Source organism: Mastomys coucha, unplaced genomic scaffold (genome assembly GCF_008632895.1).
Source record: "Mastomys coucha isolate ucsf_1 unplaced genomic scaffold, UCSF_Mcou_1 pScaffold22, whole genome shotgun sequence".
Lineage (NCBI taxonomy): Eukaryota > Metazoa > Chordata > Mammalia > Rodentia > Muridae > Mastomys > Mastomys coucha.
Window position 1 is genome coordinate 170008837 of NW_022196905.1, and position 19953 is coordinate 170028789.

The window sequence follows — 19953 nt, forward strand, 5'->3', positions numbered from 1 at the left end:
GTAAATAAAGAGTGTCTCTGTGTGTGTGCTCACATGTGTGCTTGTATGGGTATATAATAAGTACTGAAAGAATGGAAAGGTTAAAAAGCCTCATACAATTCTGCTTATGGTGCCTGGCATGAAAATGCTCTGCAATTAATGAATACTAACAGAAACTATTCCAGGGTTAAACTTATGTCCTGTCACTTGAAGCAAAGGTGACCTGCTTATAACAATGAAGGGAATACTTCAGACTTCAATGTTGGGATCACAAGCTCCTTAGATATCATTTTTATGGTAAACATAACTAAATAACCTGAGATGCTGAAAAAAACATTATTAAGAGATACATGTACACTAATACACAAACACCTTCATGTTTCTGTAAGAAGCCTCCCAGGAGGCTCCCTCTTGCCTTGCTTTCCGACTAGGGGCACCCTCTCTCTCATCTTACTCATTGCATTTGGCAGCAAACACTTCACATATGAAGGGTAACAGCTCTGTTCTCAGCTACAACTATCACTCAAAATCATCACCCTGAGATGTTCTGCTTCTTCTCCACTGACTGTGATTAAAACAATGTCTGGCGATGATTGATTTTAATAAAAACAACGCAAAATCCTTACTCTTAAGTGGTTGGATTTCCTATACTGAGCAATTCACGCAGAGGACTGAAGTGTCATATAACCTGTGATGTGAGAACTTTTCTCCCCCACTTGCTAGACATCTGTGAATTTACGGCAATATGTTCCCCTCCTTGTGTGTGCCCAAACCGTCATATCACTGACAGCTTGAAGATGTAACACATAGAGGAAGGCCCCTCCCGGGTTTGCTGGTCACAACAATGCTGTTCCTGTGAGAAGCTGCTGGTTGATACCTGGCATGCAGTGAATGGTTTGATCCTCCAGAGGAACGGAGGGATGTCAAGGACAGAGATCTGAAGGCTGAATGTATTCCCTTTGAAATGCAGCAGCTTTGGTTCTTCCAGGAGCTGGCCGCCTTGGTGCCGTTCATCAGAAACCACTTCCTGGAGGAGGAGAGGAGAGGAATAGACATGTTGAAGCATATAGATTTTTGGACCCTCTCTTCTGTGGTGTGGACCTGTGACACAAACACACCCTTCCACAGCCAGACAGAGGTCCACACTTGGGCTTGAAAGCTGCTGAGCAATAGAGATTTGACCCTTAAGAGACAACCATTCTTTCTTGCTTACACCCCGCAGGCTCTTTCGATCCATTTACTTTGTGTGGTGTGGGTATGCATGTCTAGAGGTGAGCGGATAGTTTGCAGGAGCCTATCTTTCCAGGATGCGAGTTGCTGAGTCTGAACTCAGCTCATTAGGCTTGGCGGCAGTGTCTTTCCCTGCCGAGCCATCTTGCCGACCCTTGTAGAGATACTTTCATGAGTATACATTCCTTATACCAAATAATGGCATCATCACAACACCCCACACATGTACACTGTGTACTTCAGTCACAACAACTCCTTTCACTTTCTTTGCCTCCCCTCTCACAGGTCTCCCCTTCCCACACAGGAACTTTCTACTTTTTTGTGTTTTTTTTTTTTTTTAATCTAGAAATTATAGGAGAACTCAGGATTCTTCTGTGTCTCCATCATTTCACGAGCATGACCATCTTCAGTTGCATCCATTTTCTTGCAAATGCCAGTTCATCCGTTATCATGGCTGAATAATCCTCCTGTAACCAGGAAAGTATGCCACCTTGACCTTATCTCTGCAGCCTTGATTAACACCCCCCACCCCCCAGTTAATCCTCTACCTTGCTGTTGTGAACACTGTTGCATAATACCATGCAGGTGTCTTTGTGGTATACTGGTTGAGATTCCTTCAGGAGTGCTACTCCTGGATCAAACAGTATACTTTAAATTTTTCTGAGGAACCACTATGCTGATTTCCATAATGGCTCCACTAACTTACATTCCCTCCAGGAGTGAATGCCAGGGCTCCTTCTGCCTCTGTTCATAAGATCCAGCAATTGTTATCTATTTTCTTGCTAGTATTCCTTCTAGCTGCTTTTAAAACTAACTGGGACTTTCCTTCAACTAAAGCAGCTCCTTGCCCCCAAGCTAATACTAATACCCCTGCATTTCTAGGGGTATATGGGTTTCATTTGGGTGTGACATTACCCACGGATTGGCTGCACACAGGATGCTACAATGCTCTTCACAGTACAGGCAGATGAGGTGTTTTCTACTCTTCTGCAATTCTTCACTGAGCTGGGCATTATCTAACATTCCGTTTGGGCTCCAAATAAATGTTCTAGAGTGCACGTTTATTTGTAGTGGCATTCATAAAAGTTTTTAAGCCAAAAGGCCAAGAAGAACAAGTTCTTTATCAAGTTAGCTTCGCTTCAGATACAAGAAATCGAATTTTCCAAGGTAAACACTCCTGCATGTTTCACTGAGAAATCATTATAATTACACTCATGACAAACAAAGCCCACACAGGTTCTGCTGAACAAACACTTAATTGCTTCGGATCTTGTTGTGACCAGAATTACATTGATAGGGCAATGGGAACAGTTAGATAAATATGTATTCTGCAAAATATTAAATTACTGCAGAGGTAAGGCTTCCGGTGGCTGGAGATGAGAGTCTACCCCGAGTCCATTGACTTACAGCTTCTTGCAGTGCTGGGAGAAATGCCAGGCTACACACTTTTCTGTATTATAGGCTCTAAGATGCTATAATCAGTCAGAAAAAGAACAGCAAGCAGTAAGCACAAGTTATCAGAGTCTAAAAACAGCCCCATGGTGTGTCTACTTCCTGTCTTGAGATATACAGACATGTTTCTTTAAGGTTCTGAGAAATTGAGGTACCAGGATTTCACACACTTGTCAAATGCTCTTATAAACACTTACGTCTTTGTCTTCACAAATGTTGTGTTTTGAGACAGAGTATCACTAAGTTGCCCAGGTTAGCCTGAATTGGTGATTCTCATGCATTAGTTGCCCATGTGGTTATACATGTGAGTCGTACACAAGTATAGAATGATTGACAATTATAAAATGTTTCTAGTTCTTATTCTTGAGTGGTTTGCTATCTAGGTTTTTTTTTTTTCAACTTGACAAAACCTAGGGTCATCTGGGAAGAAGAACCCTCAGTTGAGAAGATGACTCCATCACATTGGCTTGTAGGGAAAATTGTGGGGCATCTTAAGTACTGATTGATGTGAAGTATCTAGTACACTGTGGGTAGTGCTGTTCCTGGGAATGTGGTCCTGCAGTATATAAAAAAGAAAACTGAACAATCCATGGAGAGCAAGTCAGTAAAGATCACTCCTGTAGGGCACTCAACGTCAGTCTCTGACTTTATGCTTAAACTTGATAACTTTCTATTTTGATGGACTGTGGCCAAGACAAGAAAACCAAATACTCTCTCGATAGCTTTTAGTTATGGTATTGTTATCATAGCAATAGAGCACAATCCCATACAAGTGGCCCACGGGAAGGCTGCTCTTCTAGTATGTTTGGGTGAAATGACTGAGATCCCCACCATGTTCTGCAGTTCTGTCTCCTTGCTCGTGGGAAGCACATTTCCTGGGACTTGTGTACCAGCAACAAACACAGTGACCACAAACCATGATGGTTATGGAAACACTGAAGATGTGGCAATAATGACCACATCACATGTTCTTAGTTAATTCACATATACACAAGTGACCAACAATTACCAGGCACATACTTCATGTCATTACATACTGCAAAGTTGGTTACAACGTGTGGCTTGTGTCTTCCTTGCATAGTGGTAGGAAAAGACCAGGGCAAGGTTGAGAATTAATCCTAATCAATTCTAAATGCCTAGTGGGGTAAAACATGACATTTTAATAAACTGAGTTAGTAGTTCCTTCCTGTGAGATTTACGAAGTGAGTGTCCACTGGAGCTACGGTCAGGCCGGTACTGATTAGGTAGCTATGCAAGCATACACTACCAAGCAGGGGACATATGCTTACTACGCTGTATTCATGTATGAGAATGTATGAATGCATAAATGATAATTTACATGGATATATACGAAGTTCTATATTTACAGTTGATCCTACTAAGGTCCCTAGGGTTCTCTCAAAAAAGTTATTTGCCTAAAGGTATATGACTAGGGACAGGGAAGGCTAGAGTTGTGCATCTTCATCATAATCCAGTATTTCTTTGCATAGACATTTTTTGCCATTTGTTTAACTGGGCTTCCTATTTTTTTTTAAAGTCATGGAAAATTCAGACTACTATCAATTGCTCTATAATGAATAATTTTTCACTGGTGTATGACATAATTATTAGATGATATTAGTATATATTTATCATATATATAATTTAATATATTTTATTTATTTCATATATATCATTTGAACTTAAAATGTAGAAAGTGGGGTAGGTATGGTGGGGCAAGGGTTCAGTGGGTAAAAGCACATGCTTTGGAAGCAGGAGGACCTGAGTTTGAATTCCCAGCACCCACGTAGAAAGGCACACATGGCTATACACTCTATGTCTCAGCTTTGGGGGCCTAAGGATAAGAAGAGACCAAGAGCTCTGTGTCTAGAAAGCTCAGCCAACACAGCTAAGCCTTAGAAGTTACAAAGGAAGACGCCTCACATTCTATTCTGATGTTCACATATATGAGGACAAGTGCATGATTTTCCATATTCATGAACACCACACAGATACATACAAATACACACAGTCACACAGCACACACCATAAAAATCATACATATATAAAATATACACCACACACACATACTCGTATATGTATAACAAACTCATACATACACAAAAACAAACACCACATAAATAGCACATATAGCATCCACATACACAACACTCACATGCACAACATACAGAAATATACAATGGCCACAATACAGATTTAACAGACATGCAAATAATGCAGAGAGGAGAATCTGTAAAATAAATGTACAGTTACTTAAAATTACCATGTCGTAAGAGGTACCCTCTTAAATGTCTTGCTTTAGGCTCCTTAATTTAAATACAAGTGTAATTATGCTTTGTCTTTTAGCATACTGCTTTGCAAAAACCAGCTTTGTGCAATTAATATTATTGCCTCGTCTTCAGCAAAATATTAAGCAATTAGATCAATTCTGAAGCAAAGTAATTATTAAATGAAAAGGCCTAATCATGAACTAATCACTATATTTACATATTCATAAATTTATAGCTAGCTGACTTTAGAATAAAGAAAATAAGACTCCCATGTACAAAGAACTTTAAAAGTGGGTATTTTGACCTTGCCAGAGAAACATAATGATGTGCACAGTGCATTGGATTTTTCTCAAGAGTTTGATAGTGGTGGAGGATTTTGTCATTGTGCTATTGTTACTGTTGTTGTTGTTGTGAAGTTTTAGATATAGTTATGATATTTGGCCCACCTGACTTTGAACTAAGGATTCCCCTGCCTCAATCTGTAGAGTACTGGTATTATAAGCATATACCACTGTAACCAAGAACGCATGGATTTGTGAATCAGCGATGCCCATAGCTCTACTGACCTCATTTTGAATCATCTGCAAGGACAATATGGCCTGAGAGTCAGTCAATTTTGCATCCTGTTAAATATCTCCTACTGTTTAACTGGTTCTGTTAATGGAATAAGAAGTCCTGGTTCTGTCTATATAGAATGTGCCAGAAACGCTCTTGAACGACAGTTTTACCAGGCCCTGGACTTCTTCATTTCACACTGGAGCCTACAAGCCATCCAGCTCTTGAAGCAGCAGCCAGGAGAAACCTGCACACTGTGGCTCACTGAGATCTTTATGTTGATTTAATGAGACAGCCAGCAATATTCAGGTATGCTTCAGGGATACTAACAGAGGCAGGCTGAATTTACATATTTATGAGACAAAACTGTTTGAACTTACACACTCATACACCCATAGACACATTGTGTTGCTGTGCTGTTTTCCTTTAAATGCTTTACATGAACACTATTTCCCAGGGTTGCATTATTGATAAACATAAGAACTACATCTGGAGGAAATCCTTTGAAATTAGGTTCTAAATCCACATTAATGCCAAGTAACTAATGAGTACCGAGAGGTAGTGAATAGAAGTGTGAATGCCATGAAGAGGAAAAATGAGTTGTTTTTTTTTTCTTTACATTCCGAGATGAAGACACAATGAGATCTTAATTCCTTTCTTTCCTCATGTCAAAGTTTACCTGTGTTTGTGTGTGTGTGTGTGTGTGTGTGTACTTGCACTCTCATGCATGTACACATGTCATAAAATGTACTAACAAAACCAGGTCTTAAATGTAACTCATTTGAAAATATATCGTGGATGCTCAGCCTAGGACACATCCAAGATGGCTGCGTGTCAGCACAGAGGCACAACCTGGCTGTTCCTGACATCGTGGAGGATGCAGAGAGGACCGAACTCTTTGGCCTGAGCTCACTCTTCTCTCACGTTTAGGCAGAGCTGGCACTTCTTAGTTGTTAGCAGCATACCTGAGTTGATCGAATTTGTTATGAAGTCAGTTTCAGATGTCTTCCTTAGGACAGATCTTAAAACATCTAAGCCTACATCAAAACGCATCTTAGGCAGTGAGATGGCTGCTTGGCTATTGCCATTTGGAGACATTTTGCTTTCACCCAGTGTGGCGCAGACAGACTAGAATTAAGCAGGGAAGCCCTACAGGCAGGATGGAGGGAGGGAGGCAGGATGGAAAAGTGAGGCTGTGGCTGCTTATTCAACTTCGATAAATGGAATTTTATTCGATGGAAGCACTGTATTGCTTGGCCATAATCAGGTGTTAGCAGACACATAGATTTGGTCTGGAGACTCAGGTTCTTGCCAAGCCTTTTAGAATTTAAGTGTTCTATGGAAAAGAACTTCCCAGAGAGATATGAATGAGACAAAAGACATAACCACGCCCTGCAGCCACCCCCCACTTCCTGGTGAAGAGCCAAGCTTTTGCTGAGCACATATTTGTTATCGTTTCTTTAAGATGAAATAAATACAACAGTTGTCACAAGCATGTCCTAACTATGATAAACATTTCATTATAGTGATGGTTGAAACAACTTGTAAGATAGGCAATATCTGCCTGAATGCTCTGTGAAAAATCTAAACCAATTTTGATAAACATAAGCTCTATTAAAAATGCCAGAAATATACATCACAGGAAAGACAGCCTTTCAACAACTACTGTTGAGAAACTCAGATGAAGATGAAGAAGACTGAAACAATCCCTATTCCTCCCCTATACAAAATCAGCCCTAGGATAGGCAAGTTAGCTTAGTGGGCAGAGCTGTTCGCTAGATATCAAGCCTGATGACTTGAATTTGACCTTCAGGCCCCAACCCACATGGTGGAAGAAGGGAATCAACTTCCACAAAGAGTCCTCTGATGTCCACTTGCACACAGTAGCACACATATGACAAAGCCCATGCTAGCCTCCTATTGTCACTGAATAAAGAGAGTGTAATAAAACATTAACCCCAAATGAAGTAAAGCTTTTAACATAAGACTCGAAATTTAGAAACTGCTATAAGGAAAAGTAGAGGGAACACTTTAAGACAGGGGCATAAGCAAAGACTTCCTGAATAGGATAGCAGTCACTTAGAAACAAGGTTAACAATTATAGCTGAAATATCATAAAATTAGAAGCCTTCTGTACAGTGAAGGGAAGAGACAGTCTGCGGATATGAGACAATCTTTGCTAGCTATATGCTTGACAGAAGATGAACATCTAGAATATTCAAAGGACTCAAAAACCTGAGCAAGGGGAAAAAAATCAAACAATTCAATCAATAAATGGGCTGAAGAACTGAACTAGTAAATCTTAAGAGATGAAGGACAAACAGCCAATAGACATATAAAATCATGTTCAACCTCACTGGTCATCTAGAAATGAAAATTAAAAACATGTTGCAATCCCATATTACCTAAGTCAGAATGGCAGCCATTAAAAACACTGATAACCAGAAATTCTGCAAGCATGTGAACAAAGAGAATTCTTGCCTTCTATTGGTGGGAGTGGGATCTAGACCAGCCACGATCAGAATCAGTATAGAGCAGTATTTCTCAAAACAAACAAACAAATAAACCTAAAAACAGATCTACCATATGGCCCAGCTATACTACTTTTGGGTACGTAGCCAAAGGGTTCTAGGTCATTTTTTTCCAATGATACTTGAACATATTTCTTGTGGCACTATTCACTATAGCTAAATTTTAGGACCAACCTAGGTCTCCAATACAAATGAACTAAGATAAAAAAAAATGTGGTATGTATACACAATGGGCGTTTTTCCTTTAGTTGTAAGAAATGAAGTGATGTTTGCATAAAAATAGATAAAATTGGTGATTATTTTAAGTGAACCAAGTCAGTCTAAGATCAAGGCTGTGTTCGTTCATCTTCATTTCTGCATTCCAGATTTTATACAGATCAATAATACCCTGTGTGCACACATGACATGAAAATACATGGTAAGTTGTTGAAAGGAACAAAAGGCCTGTGATGGCTACTAGCTGTCAACGTAACTGAACCTAGAATCCCCTTGGAAGGGGATTTCTGTGAGAGGCTGTTCAGATCAGGGCGCTCTTAGCCTTATCTATGGGGGAGGTCTGATCTGGGCAGATCCACCTCCTGTGATTGTCTGGGCAGATTCACCTACTGGGATCGACCACTCTGAAGGCAGACAATCTTGGACTGCGTAAAAGTGCCGCAGATGAGCTGAGCACTACCATCCAGGCACTTTAACTTTCCTCCTGTGATGAATTGGATGTAATGTCTGCTTCAAGGTCCAGACACCTTGATTTCTCCACAGTGATATATTCTACCAGAAACTGTGAGTTGAACCCACCTTTTCTCATACATTGCTTTTGCTGGGATATTTTTGTTACAGCAACAGAAAATAAACTGAGAGGGTCTAATGAAAGTAGGTGGAAGGGTGAGATAGGGAACGTTAGGGGACTTATGACATGTTCAACATATACCATAGATTTTTATGAAAATGTTCTTGTGACAAACAGTTCTATGTACATTGAGTACATACAACAAAAATTGCACAAGTGTTAATAGCAGCTAATGTCTATTATCATGAATTCATTAATATTTCCCAGTACTGCATATATTTATTTAACAGCTTTTACTACATACTTAAAATTAGAAACTAAACTGCTAATTAGCAAAAAACCAGAATTTCATTGTTTAATTTTTAATTTCATGGTATATTAATAATCTTGGACATGTTACAAATCAAATAGTTTTCTATACATGTGGGGAGAATACTACGAGGCTTATAGAAAATAAGCAAACAGTGTAGACAATATTTTCTAGCTCATATCACTGTAGGTGATATTAGCTGTGAAGTGTTTTAGAGGCTCAAACAGTGAATTGTGGAAGGTTTTTAAAAATGGAATGGTTTAAACAGGTTAGTAACTACTAATGAATATTACATACAAAGCCATAAAAATACAATTTAGATGAATGAATGTATTATAGTGGTATCAATGATTGTATATGGAAAGTTCTTAATGCATTACATAGTAAGATGAAAATACAGAACATGAGTACCTAACAAGAAAGGAGGCAGACAGACAGACAGACAGATGAATAGATGGACCAATGAAAGAAAACAAGGAAAAGAATACACAAAACTAGATGATTACATTTTGAATAAAGAAGTCTCTGCAGAAAAACTTAAAATTAGGTTTTATTCTATCTACAATTTATTATTATTATTATTATTATTATTATTATTAATATTATAATCGTTAATTTTGTTTTCTGAGACAGGGTTTCTCTGTGTAACCCTGGCTGTCCTGGAACTCACTCTGTAGACCAGGCTGGCCTCGAACTCAGAAACCTGCCTGCCTCTGCCTCCCAAGTGCTGGGATTAAAGGCATGTGCCACCACCGCCTAGCTCTATCTACAATTTTAAAAAGTTGTACGTTTCAGCCGGAGGATGTCTCAGAAACCCAGAAGGGAGGTGAGGTCTCTGATACTCATGGCTTTCACATACATCTTCCAATAACACGTGATACCAATAACTACTCGAAAAACCTTCTTTATCTTTGGTAATTGGAGATGAAAGGTCACCATTGTAACAAGATTTAATGACTGAGGTTCAAAGGGATATCTACTGAGAAACATTTTCCTAAAGCAAAGTTAAAGTTTTATTCACTTAGGCATACTTGCGAATAATGCAGTAAGGATTCCTGAACTCCACAGGGAGAGACCAGCATTTTCCTTTGGCCTAAGGAAGGGTGGATGGCCAGCAGGAAAAAAACAGTGGATTAGAAGCTGGGATTAAAGTGTTCTTAGGATTTCCCTTGCAATGCATATCTGTCCAAACATTTGAATTGCTATAAAATCTTGTGGAATCAATGGTAATGAAAACAGATTTTTTTAAAAGTCCTGGAAATTAATTCTCTAGGAAAAATGTCTGTCTTGCTGGTGCATGTATAAGTAAGGCTAGTGTTCAGAAGAAACTCAAGCTGGTTGAGGGCCAACTCTCATGGCAATGAGAGAGTGTAATCAACAGTAGATTATCTGCAGGAGACTGGATGTCCCCTATAGACTCCTGAAATCCTCTACAGACTGCAGTTTGCTCTGCCTTTAACGCCTGGCTAAATTACTAAGCATCACCTCATTAGAATTGTTGGCAAATTTTAGACAACTGTTTAGGGTATGTAGTAATCCCAACACCTTTCCACTTAGTTATTCATTCTTTGTTCTTGAATCCCAGATGACAATTGTGTATTGTCTCTAATAAAGGATTCTCCTTTGTGGGCTGGGAGGGAGGGTAAATGAGAGCACAAAATAACAATTGTAGGATGAGGGTTAATGCTCCATTGGAATGCTTCACAAAATTCCACGTATGTATGTATGTATGTATGTATGTATGTATGTACGTATGTACGTATGTATCCCTTTGGGAGCTAAGATTAAGGATGCCCCTTGCAATGAATTATGTTTCTTACAGGATAGGAAGGGATATATGTTTGGGAATGAAGGTTGTCATGAGTCACTTCCTAGCATATGTTTAAGTTTTGGGCCTTTGGATCTCTTCTATTGGTAAACATGAATTTTCTAGCTCAGTGTCTTAAAACCTAGTTACTGAGAAACTGCTCTGCATAATGGACTTAATGACCCAAGACAGGAATAGCACAGATCTGGAATGAGGTGTGTCAGGAGAGCTACGCTATTTATATATGAGCAAAGCCTCCATAGTCTGTCCTGCATTATCCTTGCTCCTATTAATAAACCACACTCCTCAGGAGTACCTAATTTAAGATGTCTCTTACATGATTAAAAGCACTGTAACTAGAAAAGATGTTGAACGACCTCTGCTCTAATAGCCCACTATTAGACTTGGTGCCCTGATGGGATATGACTGTCAGGTGTTAGATGATTTATCATCATGGTTTCCTAACTCCTAACTCAGTAGACTTGGGAAATTTACACACAGCTCTTTCCACATCAAATAACCCTCTGCTCTGTGCTTTGTGCCTTTTCCTTTCTTTACCAGGCATCTCTGCCTTTTGCTCTTAAATGCCATCCATTCATGAAGGTTTTCGAAATGTTCTAAACAAGTCTTCTCCAACACTTGTGTCACATTTGCATTCATTTTCTAAATTATGATCATACTTGTACATGATTTCTTAATTAGTAGATGGTGTGTTTGCTGTGTATGAATTTAATCTCTGCTCCTTCTTGAGTGTCAATTGTCTTGTGTCCTCTGAATGGGAAACACACAGTAACATAGCTCTTGTTCAAAGTGGTTATGGGTACTTTTCCAAGTTTCTACCAAAGAAGCTTGTACTGATACTGATACTGGTGTTTAGGAAGCTGTTATGGTTTGAGCGAGAAACGTCCTAAGGGGCTGCAAGCCCTTCAGCTCTTTGGGTCCTTTCTTTAGCGCCTTCATTGGAGACCCTGTACTCAGTCCAATGGATAGCTGTGAGTCTCTACTTCTGTATTAGTCAGGTATTGTCAGAGCCTCTCAGGAGACAGCTATGTCAGGCTCCTGTCATCCAGCACTTGCTGGCATCCACAATAGTGTCTGGATTTGATAACTGAATCCCTCCAAGGATTCCCAGGTGGAGCAGTCTCTGGATTGTCCTTCCTTCAGTCTCTGCTCCATAGTTAGTCTCTATAACTTCTTCCATGGGTATTTTGTTACCCCTTTTAAGAAGGAATGAAGTATCCATACTTTGGTACCCTCGGAGCTCCCAGGAAATAACCACCAACTAAAGAGTACACATGGTGGGACTAATGGCTCCAGCAGCATATGTATAAAAGAGGATGGCCAAGTAGGTCATCAATGGGAGGAGAGGCTCTTGGCCCTATGAAGGTTCTCTCCCAAAAGAGATATATCACCATGGGCAGGCTTTGACAGTTTATAGACTTGCCCCATTTCTCATTCTCACTCTCTGTTTCCTGAGTACAGATGGAAATCTAATCATCTTCCTGCTTCTACTGCCATAGAACGTGGTCTCTGCTGTGATAGACTATATCCCTTTGGAAGCATAAGCCAAAATAAACACTGTTTCCTTGAGGTTGCCTTTTTTTATTATAATTTATCACAGCAATAGAAAAGTAAGTAATACAGATAATAATAATTTGCATAGTACCAAAAAACAACTGTAACAAGACTGACCTGAAATGCACAAGGAGTATTGTCCACACAGTAAACTCTCAGGTTGTAATCCAAGGAGTTACAGGACATGCAGCCAAACACAGCCACCTTGAGTTGCTTTACCGCACAGTCTGTGATTGGCTCTCCTGTGAGGGCATACGTTCCAAAGCTATCAAGCAGCACGTGACAGGCAAAGGGATCCAAGAGGCAGTAACAGGATGTGGACTCATCCTCCACCGACATCACTTCCTATTAGGGAAAGATGGGTTAAATTCTTTCAGTTTGGAAATGCCATCCGGCCCAAGAGTTTACATAGATATAAATAATTAAACTCTCCAAGAATATTTTATTGTCTTAAATATCAATGCTAGATGGTTGTTTTCTATTAAGATAACAGCTGGAGGCAAGAATGCATGAAATGGGTTATGTACAGTGTGGTGTCCATTTTAATAGGAATGATAACAAAGATTGCTTTGAAATTTCCATTTCTAGTTAATTGCTCAATACCAGTTTTTAAGAAGTTGAACATTAACCTCAATAAGCAAACTTACATTATTATTACTCCCCCTCCCCCAAAATCTATTTCTGAAAACCTTCTAAAATACCCTTAAGTTGATGTTTATTTTCGCTCCAACACTTTATCCTGTTTCATTTTGCTGCAATCATTCACAAGGGACCATTAAGTAAATGATTTGGATAAGATTCACTGGAATATTTCACCCTCTCTGATAAGAACTTAGGCATGTGTGACTGGTTTGGTGGAGCATAAATCTAACACCATCTGGATGGAGAAGACTGTGAGGAAAAGCAGAGAAATGAAGTGGTAGGAAAAAAAAAATCAAGGCAAAACAAAACACCAGGGGGAGAAGACTACAACGTGACCCCTCTATGAACTAGATAGCCCAAAACATTCTCCTTTAACAGTGACAGGACCCAATACGTCGCAGGATATGCTCTAGAACAAAGAAAGTGGACTGGTCTCAAGATACAGCTCTGTTAGGCAGATGTGATCCCCTGCACCAACTGTGTATTTTCTGCAAGAGAAACATGATTTTCTTTGACTTCTTTTGCCTGAAGTACCTCCTAGGCTGCAAGATCTCAGGACGAGCACATGAGGGTTACTGTGCTCTGATAAGATAATTCACCCAGTTTCATGCAAACTGACTTCAGTTGGACATAAAGAATTCCCCATCGGACAGGCAAATCACCGCTTTCACTTAAAGTAGTAATTCTGTGGAGCCTTTGTTGGCTTTGGCTTTCTCTGATTGCTATCTTTCTGTTATATATTCCCATTCCTTTTCCTTGCCCCTTTCAGATTGAGATTTAACTCCTGACATGTACGCATTTACACAGGAAAGCAGTGGTGATAATCTTCCATGTATTTGCCAATGCTTTAAACATATATTAAGCACATACTGTGTTCCTGGAAACTTATACACGTAGTCTGTCTTCCTTAAGCTAAATCCTCATCGACACAGAGTAATGTCAGTTCAGAAAAGGACATGGCCAAGGAGAAAGGCTGGAAACTCAGCAAGCCAGAACATAGTGTATGTGTTTCTGTGGGTAATTACTACTGGGTTCTTAGACCATACAGCTCTGAATTATATTTTGCCCTTGTTTTCCATTATTACTTGAAAAGGCTAGCAAATACCTAGAGGGTTGTATAAAATGAATTCCATGACTGCTTGGCAACTAGCAAATGTTCAGCAGCTTCGCAGCTGATCTGCTGTAAGAAGAATGGTGAAGGTTAAATCTAAACCGTCCACGGAACCCAAATCCCATTAAACAAAATAGCACACGCACACAGCGTCTCACCTCCCATTTGCCCTGCTGGGTCCTCTTCTTCAAGTGGATGTTCCAGTGCTCTGAACTGACGTCTGCACAGTGAGGAATGGTCAGCGCAAAGGGAGTTGTGACAAGCATATCTGGAGGCCCACAGGTGACTTCAGGACTCAGGAGGACCTCAGCTCCATCCGACTGCAGGCTTCAGAGATGAGAAAGGATATGGCAGAGAAGCATGAAAAAGATGAGGGACTTTGAGTGAGAACTTACAGATGGGGATAGTCTACAAGCACAGTGGCATTCCTTTGTGGAATGATTGGGAGAACAGGGTTGAACTTGAACTACCCAGGCACCAGTGTTGACTTATGGTCTGAACTGGTTTCATCATCCAAAATTGACAACCAGTCTTTTGGAGATAAGGAGGAAATTAAAGAACCCTAAAATGCATCCGCAGAGCCAACCCCAGTTATCAAATGATCATTCTAGTTAACATTGTCCTATCAATGAAAAATCCCAAGAATTCGATAGAACTCAGTTGCCTTAATACCAGACCCCTTTCCCCAGACAATGTATTCAGTACTATTTTAGTGCTAATAAATGAGGAAACAAGTTATTATGCAACAAAACACTACCTTGAGTATATACAAACTAGACATGATTATTCTGGTTTGAAAAAAAACACTTATTTCTGCCATGTACAAACATCAGTTCTATAATATTTTATACTGATCAATCAGTGGAAAGGTATAAATGTACATAATCATGTACATGATATCTAGTTTTCAAATCTGAATTTAAAGTAATTTCATCCAAATCTGGAGTTTAGGTTTTCCTATGCTGTAATTATTTTCAACAAAATTGCCATTGTAAAACTTGAAGAACCAAGTGAAATTTCAGTGAAGGAGTCGTACCTGATTGGGGCCCTGTTTCATTATATAGTTCCTTTCACCCCACCCATATTGGGAATGGAACCCAGGGCCACTGAGCCACACTCCAGCCTCCAGCTTCAATCACGTCTCCCCACAAGCAATAACAAGATGAAGTTCATATAACAACAAACTGTGAAAATCACCTAACAGGAAGTCCACTTAATTTCTCCCAACTGCCTTACTGTTGCAGAACAGGTGTTTGATCTCTTCATTGCTTCGTGTGTTTTTCACTCGTAAGAAATATAATGATATGATCAATGAAGTGATTGGAGACTCACAGATGAACTGTGCATGCTGAGATCTAGGTCAGTTAGATATTACCAAAACTTCCAATCTCTCCACTCAGAAAGACATTTAAATATATCATCCTGGATCCTGACAACAAGCCCCTAGTAGCATAAAGTTGAAATTCAGTTCTCAAAACCAAAACTCTTATGGTCTTATGTAGGAGAAACATTATTTAGAAGTTCACCTAAATGCGATCAATTTCTGAATTATATGTTTTGACACTTGTTGGCCTAATTCAAGTTCTTCATGGCTACATGTGAGCTCATTGTCTATAGTTTCCTACTGGACTAAACCTAGGTTGTATAACAGAGCAGGATTACCTCACATCTACTACATCCACAACAGAGCTGAATATTATCAACAGAGGTGAACACCGGGTCACCTTCCCTCCTTGTGAAGCACTAGTCATGCTTTCAAAAGATAATTTTCTTAAAATGCCTGAATTCTTACAGTTCTTCTTTTGTAAGGAAAAGTACATGTTAAGCTGAGACACCCCCATGCTCTTACATTTGAGCAGCAAGGGAGATTGCAAAGCTGTGTTAATGGTAGCAAATAGTCCTTGGAAAACCTAGAATGATATACGCAAGGTGTGACACACCTTGAGTGTGAAAGTCAAGAGTATATTCTCAGGATGTAGTGGTGGCTTGGGTATGGATGGCTGCCATTGACTTACAGAGAGGGCCCAGCACTGTTCTTTTAATTGTCACCTGAATTCATTATGGACAAGAGAAGCAGCGATGCCTATGAGTGACCAATGACAAGATCTTCTAAAAAGACCTATCTAATTGCTTTTGGAGAATCATCCCTCTTGTTGAACACATTGTTCAAACATATGGGAAATTGGAGAATTATTTAATGGCAAATGAACTGTGATCAGCTAATTAGAGGAACCAGCACACTCACTGTGCTTAACAAGACTTCTGTCAGTCGTAAATGGAAGCAGGATCAGCATTCACAGCCACAGAAGGCTGGGTATTCAAGTGCCATGGCTATGTGCTAAGTGGGCATTGGGTCCTACCATAAGTGTCAAGTCAACAAACCAAAGTTTATATGTAATCCTCCTTCTCTGAAAAGCATATCTGTGGACACTGAGATCTCTCTAGTGATGGAACAAAACTTAATAACAATTTTTATTTCCATCAGTAATAATAATTTTCCCTTTTTGTGTCACTTTCCATCCTTGACTATTGGAGAGATTTAAAATATTAATGAAAACCCTTTATACACCAGGGAAGACATGCAATTACTACATATAGTCACAGAGATGTCAGTCAACAGACTGTCAGATAAACCACTCTAGCTCTTTGACTCACAACTCCTGTGTTCTATGCCCAAACTCTACCTTTCTTCTCTGTTACCTTCAAGAGACTTCTAGCCAAATTGCTGGCTCTTGTGACCTCCCAAAGAAAGATGGGATGGAGAATATGATCCAGCTTGAGTCACAGGACATTTAAGGACAGGGCTGGGGAAGCGAAGCCTTTAATTGAGTGTGGCCAAAGACAAAGCCTTGTAAGAAAAGCTTGGATGGCATTTGCATTTTCTCACATTATATAACATATGACAAGGGAGGATTCATGTCCCTGCTAGAAGAAAAGCCAACACACTTTTTTTTTCTAAAATTGCTGTGAGCCAATAATAACTGCATCTATTAACAGCAGTGGCTTCAGAACCATAGCATGAACTAGTTTACCTCTCAGCACAACTTAGTATGCTTCCCAGATTGAAAAGCCTTGTCTGGGACCTTTGTTACAAAACTATTACATTGTTGTCCATCTACATATATATATATATATACATATATATATATATATATGAACATGCAAATATGCCTATAATTTAGATCTTCTGTATGTTAAGATAATTTGAGATCCTGGTCTGATCTCCAAAAGAATTTTCTTATCTAAGTTACCATATTTATTCAGTAATATGTCTATGTGTCAATCAAGGGATCATTCTTTAACAAAAGTTTCACTGCCTTAGGAATATACACTATTGGGATTAAGGGAACTCTAGCCACAGGGCTGGTCTTCCTGCTTGGTCCTTGCCCTCCAGTCTGCTCTCAACTCAGCTGCATGCCAGTTTGCTCTGGCCTCAAGGAATTGGGGCTGTTTTGCAGTGTTAGCTGTGTCCTCTAGACAGCCATTGGGCTCCCTGTCCTGTTCAGAGCTTTGTGCAAATGACATCCACTAATGAGGCACTCCTTGCCCATGCCCTGGTAATTGGAACATTCCCTATACCAAGAGGTGACCTTTGCCTTTCTTTTGCTCAGTGTGTCTAATGGACTATTGTATTTGTTCATTTGTTCTCCTGTCAACTCTAAGCTAAGATGTGCTCTCCACGAGGCTAGGAATTTCAAAGTTTTCTTCATTTTTGTATTCTTAGTGTCTAAACATAGTCATTGTAAACACTCAAAATGTTTGCTGAAAAGAATAGAGAAGCTAGTTTGAAGGGGCTCCCACTGATCAAATCTGCCATACTTTGAGACTCAAAATAAGTAAAAGTACCAAGTATAAGAAGGCATATAAAACAAAAAGGAGCTACTGATATATAAATTAATGAATAAGGAAAACTTAAAAACAACCAAATAAAAAGGAATTAACAGAAAACCATCACTTAACAGACACAGCCATTCTTGAGCTAACCTAGAATAGTAAGTGATATAAATCTAGTAGGGGAAGATGTGAGGAATTCTAAAGAACTACAGAGTTTCAAAGCACCCACCACAAGGTACTTGCTAATTACAGAAGGCAACTCTTGTTTCACATGGGTGATTTGCCACACACAACTTGAGACAAGTTGTCAACCTTAATATTGCCTGTAGTCGAAGGAATAGACAAAGCATACCCATAGATGCTGCACAACGTTGAGAACTCTATTTCCACTTGACCATTCCCAAAGAATACAACTTATACCTCATCCTTGGGAAATACGAAAGGAACTCAGCTTGCTGGAAAGTGTATAACATAGCCCCTCTGCAGGTTTAACTGTCACTGTCATAAAATTCAATGACTTGGGATTCAAGTAGACTAAAGATAGATACCGATTGATCACATACAATGAACTAGCTTGCAGTTTTCATTTGCCACAAAGAACTTTGTTCATTAGATCATATTATTTCATCAGTGCTAATGGTCTGACTGTGATACTTATAAACCTTTAGTTCATGAGTACATGTCTGCATTTTACTCACATGTGCAAATACAGGGGGAAGAGAATACAGAGAAGGTAATTCAGCCTTTAAAAACCTCATCACAGGAGACAGAAATTCTGTTACCAGTCTCTAAGTTTTCATGAAGCTGGAAAATGTATTCAAACTTTAAAACGTTGAAATTGAATGAATGGGTTAATGAATGAATGAATGAATGAATGAATGAAGTGATGGGTGGAAGTAGGAGACTTGGGGAGATCTTTTTTTTCAGAATTTTGTTGCAAGAAACAGGAGCTGGAGGGAAACAGGGGCATTGCAGGTGGTGTTGTCTGCCCTGTAGAGTGAGCATCCTCCGCCTTGCCTTGCTGGGCTCCATTGCCAACATTGCTGACCTTGCCATGGCTGGTATAGCTGCTTAGACTTTGTGCCTTTTACCTTAACAGCACCAAACTGCCAGTTTCGGGGTTAGAGATGAGATGAGGGTTTCATTGCTGCTATCTGCCCTGTTGTACTTGCTAATCGCCATCCCTGTCTTCTCTCTGGCGGCCTAGATCATAGATTAAAGGTTTCTTTTTCCCCTCACCATTATACACAGTACCATTCTGGAATCCAGACAGGAGAGTAATAATAGCTTTACTATGTCAGAGCCTTGATCAATGCATAATTAAATCATACTTTAATGGAACAGACAAAAAAGATAGATAGGTATCAACTATAGTACTAAATCCAGACCCCTGAAAGCAACTTACTTCTAACCTTCTAGAGTTTTTAACCTCAGAGATATAATGTTCTCATTACTTTTATAATTTTTTCCTTTACATGAAAACCCTAATCATTTTAGGGTTTCTGTGGTTATCTTTCCTTGAACACAGATTACAAAGCAATTCTCAGAAGGGTAACAATCTAGACTGCAAGTGAGCTGGGCTCTTCAAAGCTCCTGTTTCTCACTAGTTAATCTCAAATCATGAACTCACTTATACCCTGAAAACTTTTTCTCATGACTCTTATGCAGGCTGTAAAAAACCAAACACCTGGAAAGAGATAGGAGGTGGCAAGAAGCTGAAGAAAGTGGGCACATTCCCCATTTAACAGCAGATTCTGCACTCTTTATCTTCAAGAGATCCTAAAACAGGAATGTGGCTTGGGCAGCATAGTTCATTCTATACTCCTGGATACCTCCAATAGAGGTCTGTTCAGTGCTTGTGGAATAGAGG

General features: G+C 39.5%; 1 protein-coding gene across 10 annotated transcripts in view; it reads right to left on the reverse strand.

Annotated features, from left to right (window-relative positions):
* The window catches only part of Unc5d (unc-5 netrin receptor D), a 533275-nt gene that overhangs the window by 32009 nt on the left and 481313 nt on the right, over positions 1 to 19953 (reverse strand). For all 10 annotated transcript variants that reach the window (XM_031339462.1, XM_031339463.1, XM_031339461.1 and 7 more), the window contains 3 exons: positions 14408 to 14576; positions 12614 to 12841; positions 857 to 1006 (listed from right to left, as the gene is read on the reverse strand). In XM_031339462.1, coding sequence (XP_031195322.1) covers positions 857 to 1006; positions 12614 to 12841; positions 14408 to 14576 — 547 coding nt within the window. The remainder of the gene's footprint in view (positions 1 to 856; positions 1007 to 12613; positions 12842 to 14407; positions 14577 to 19953) is intronic.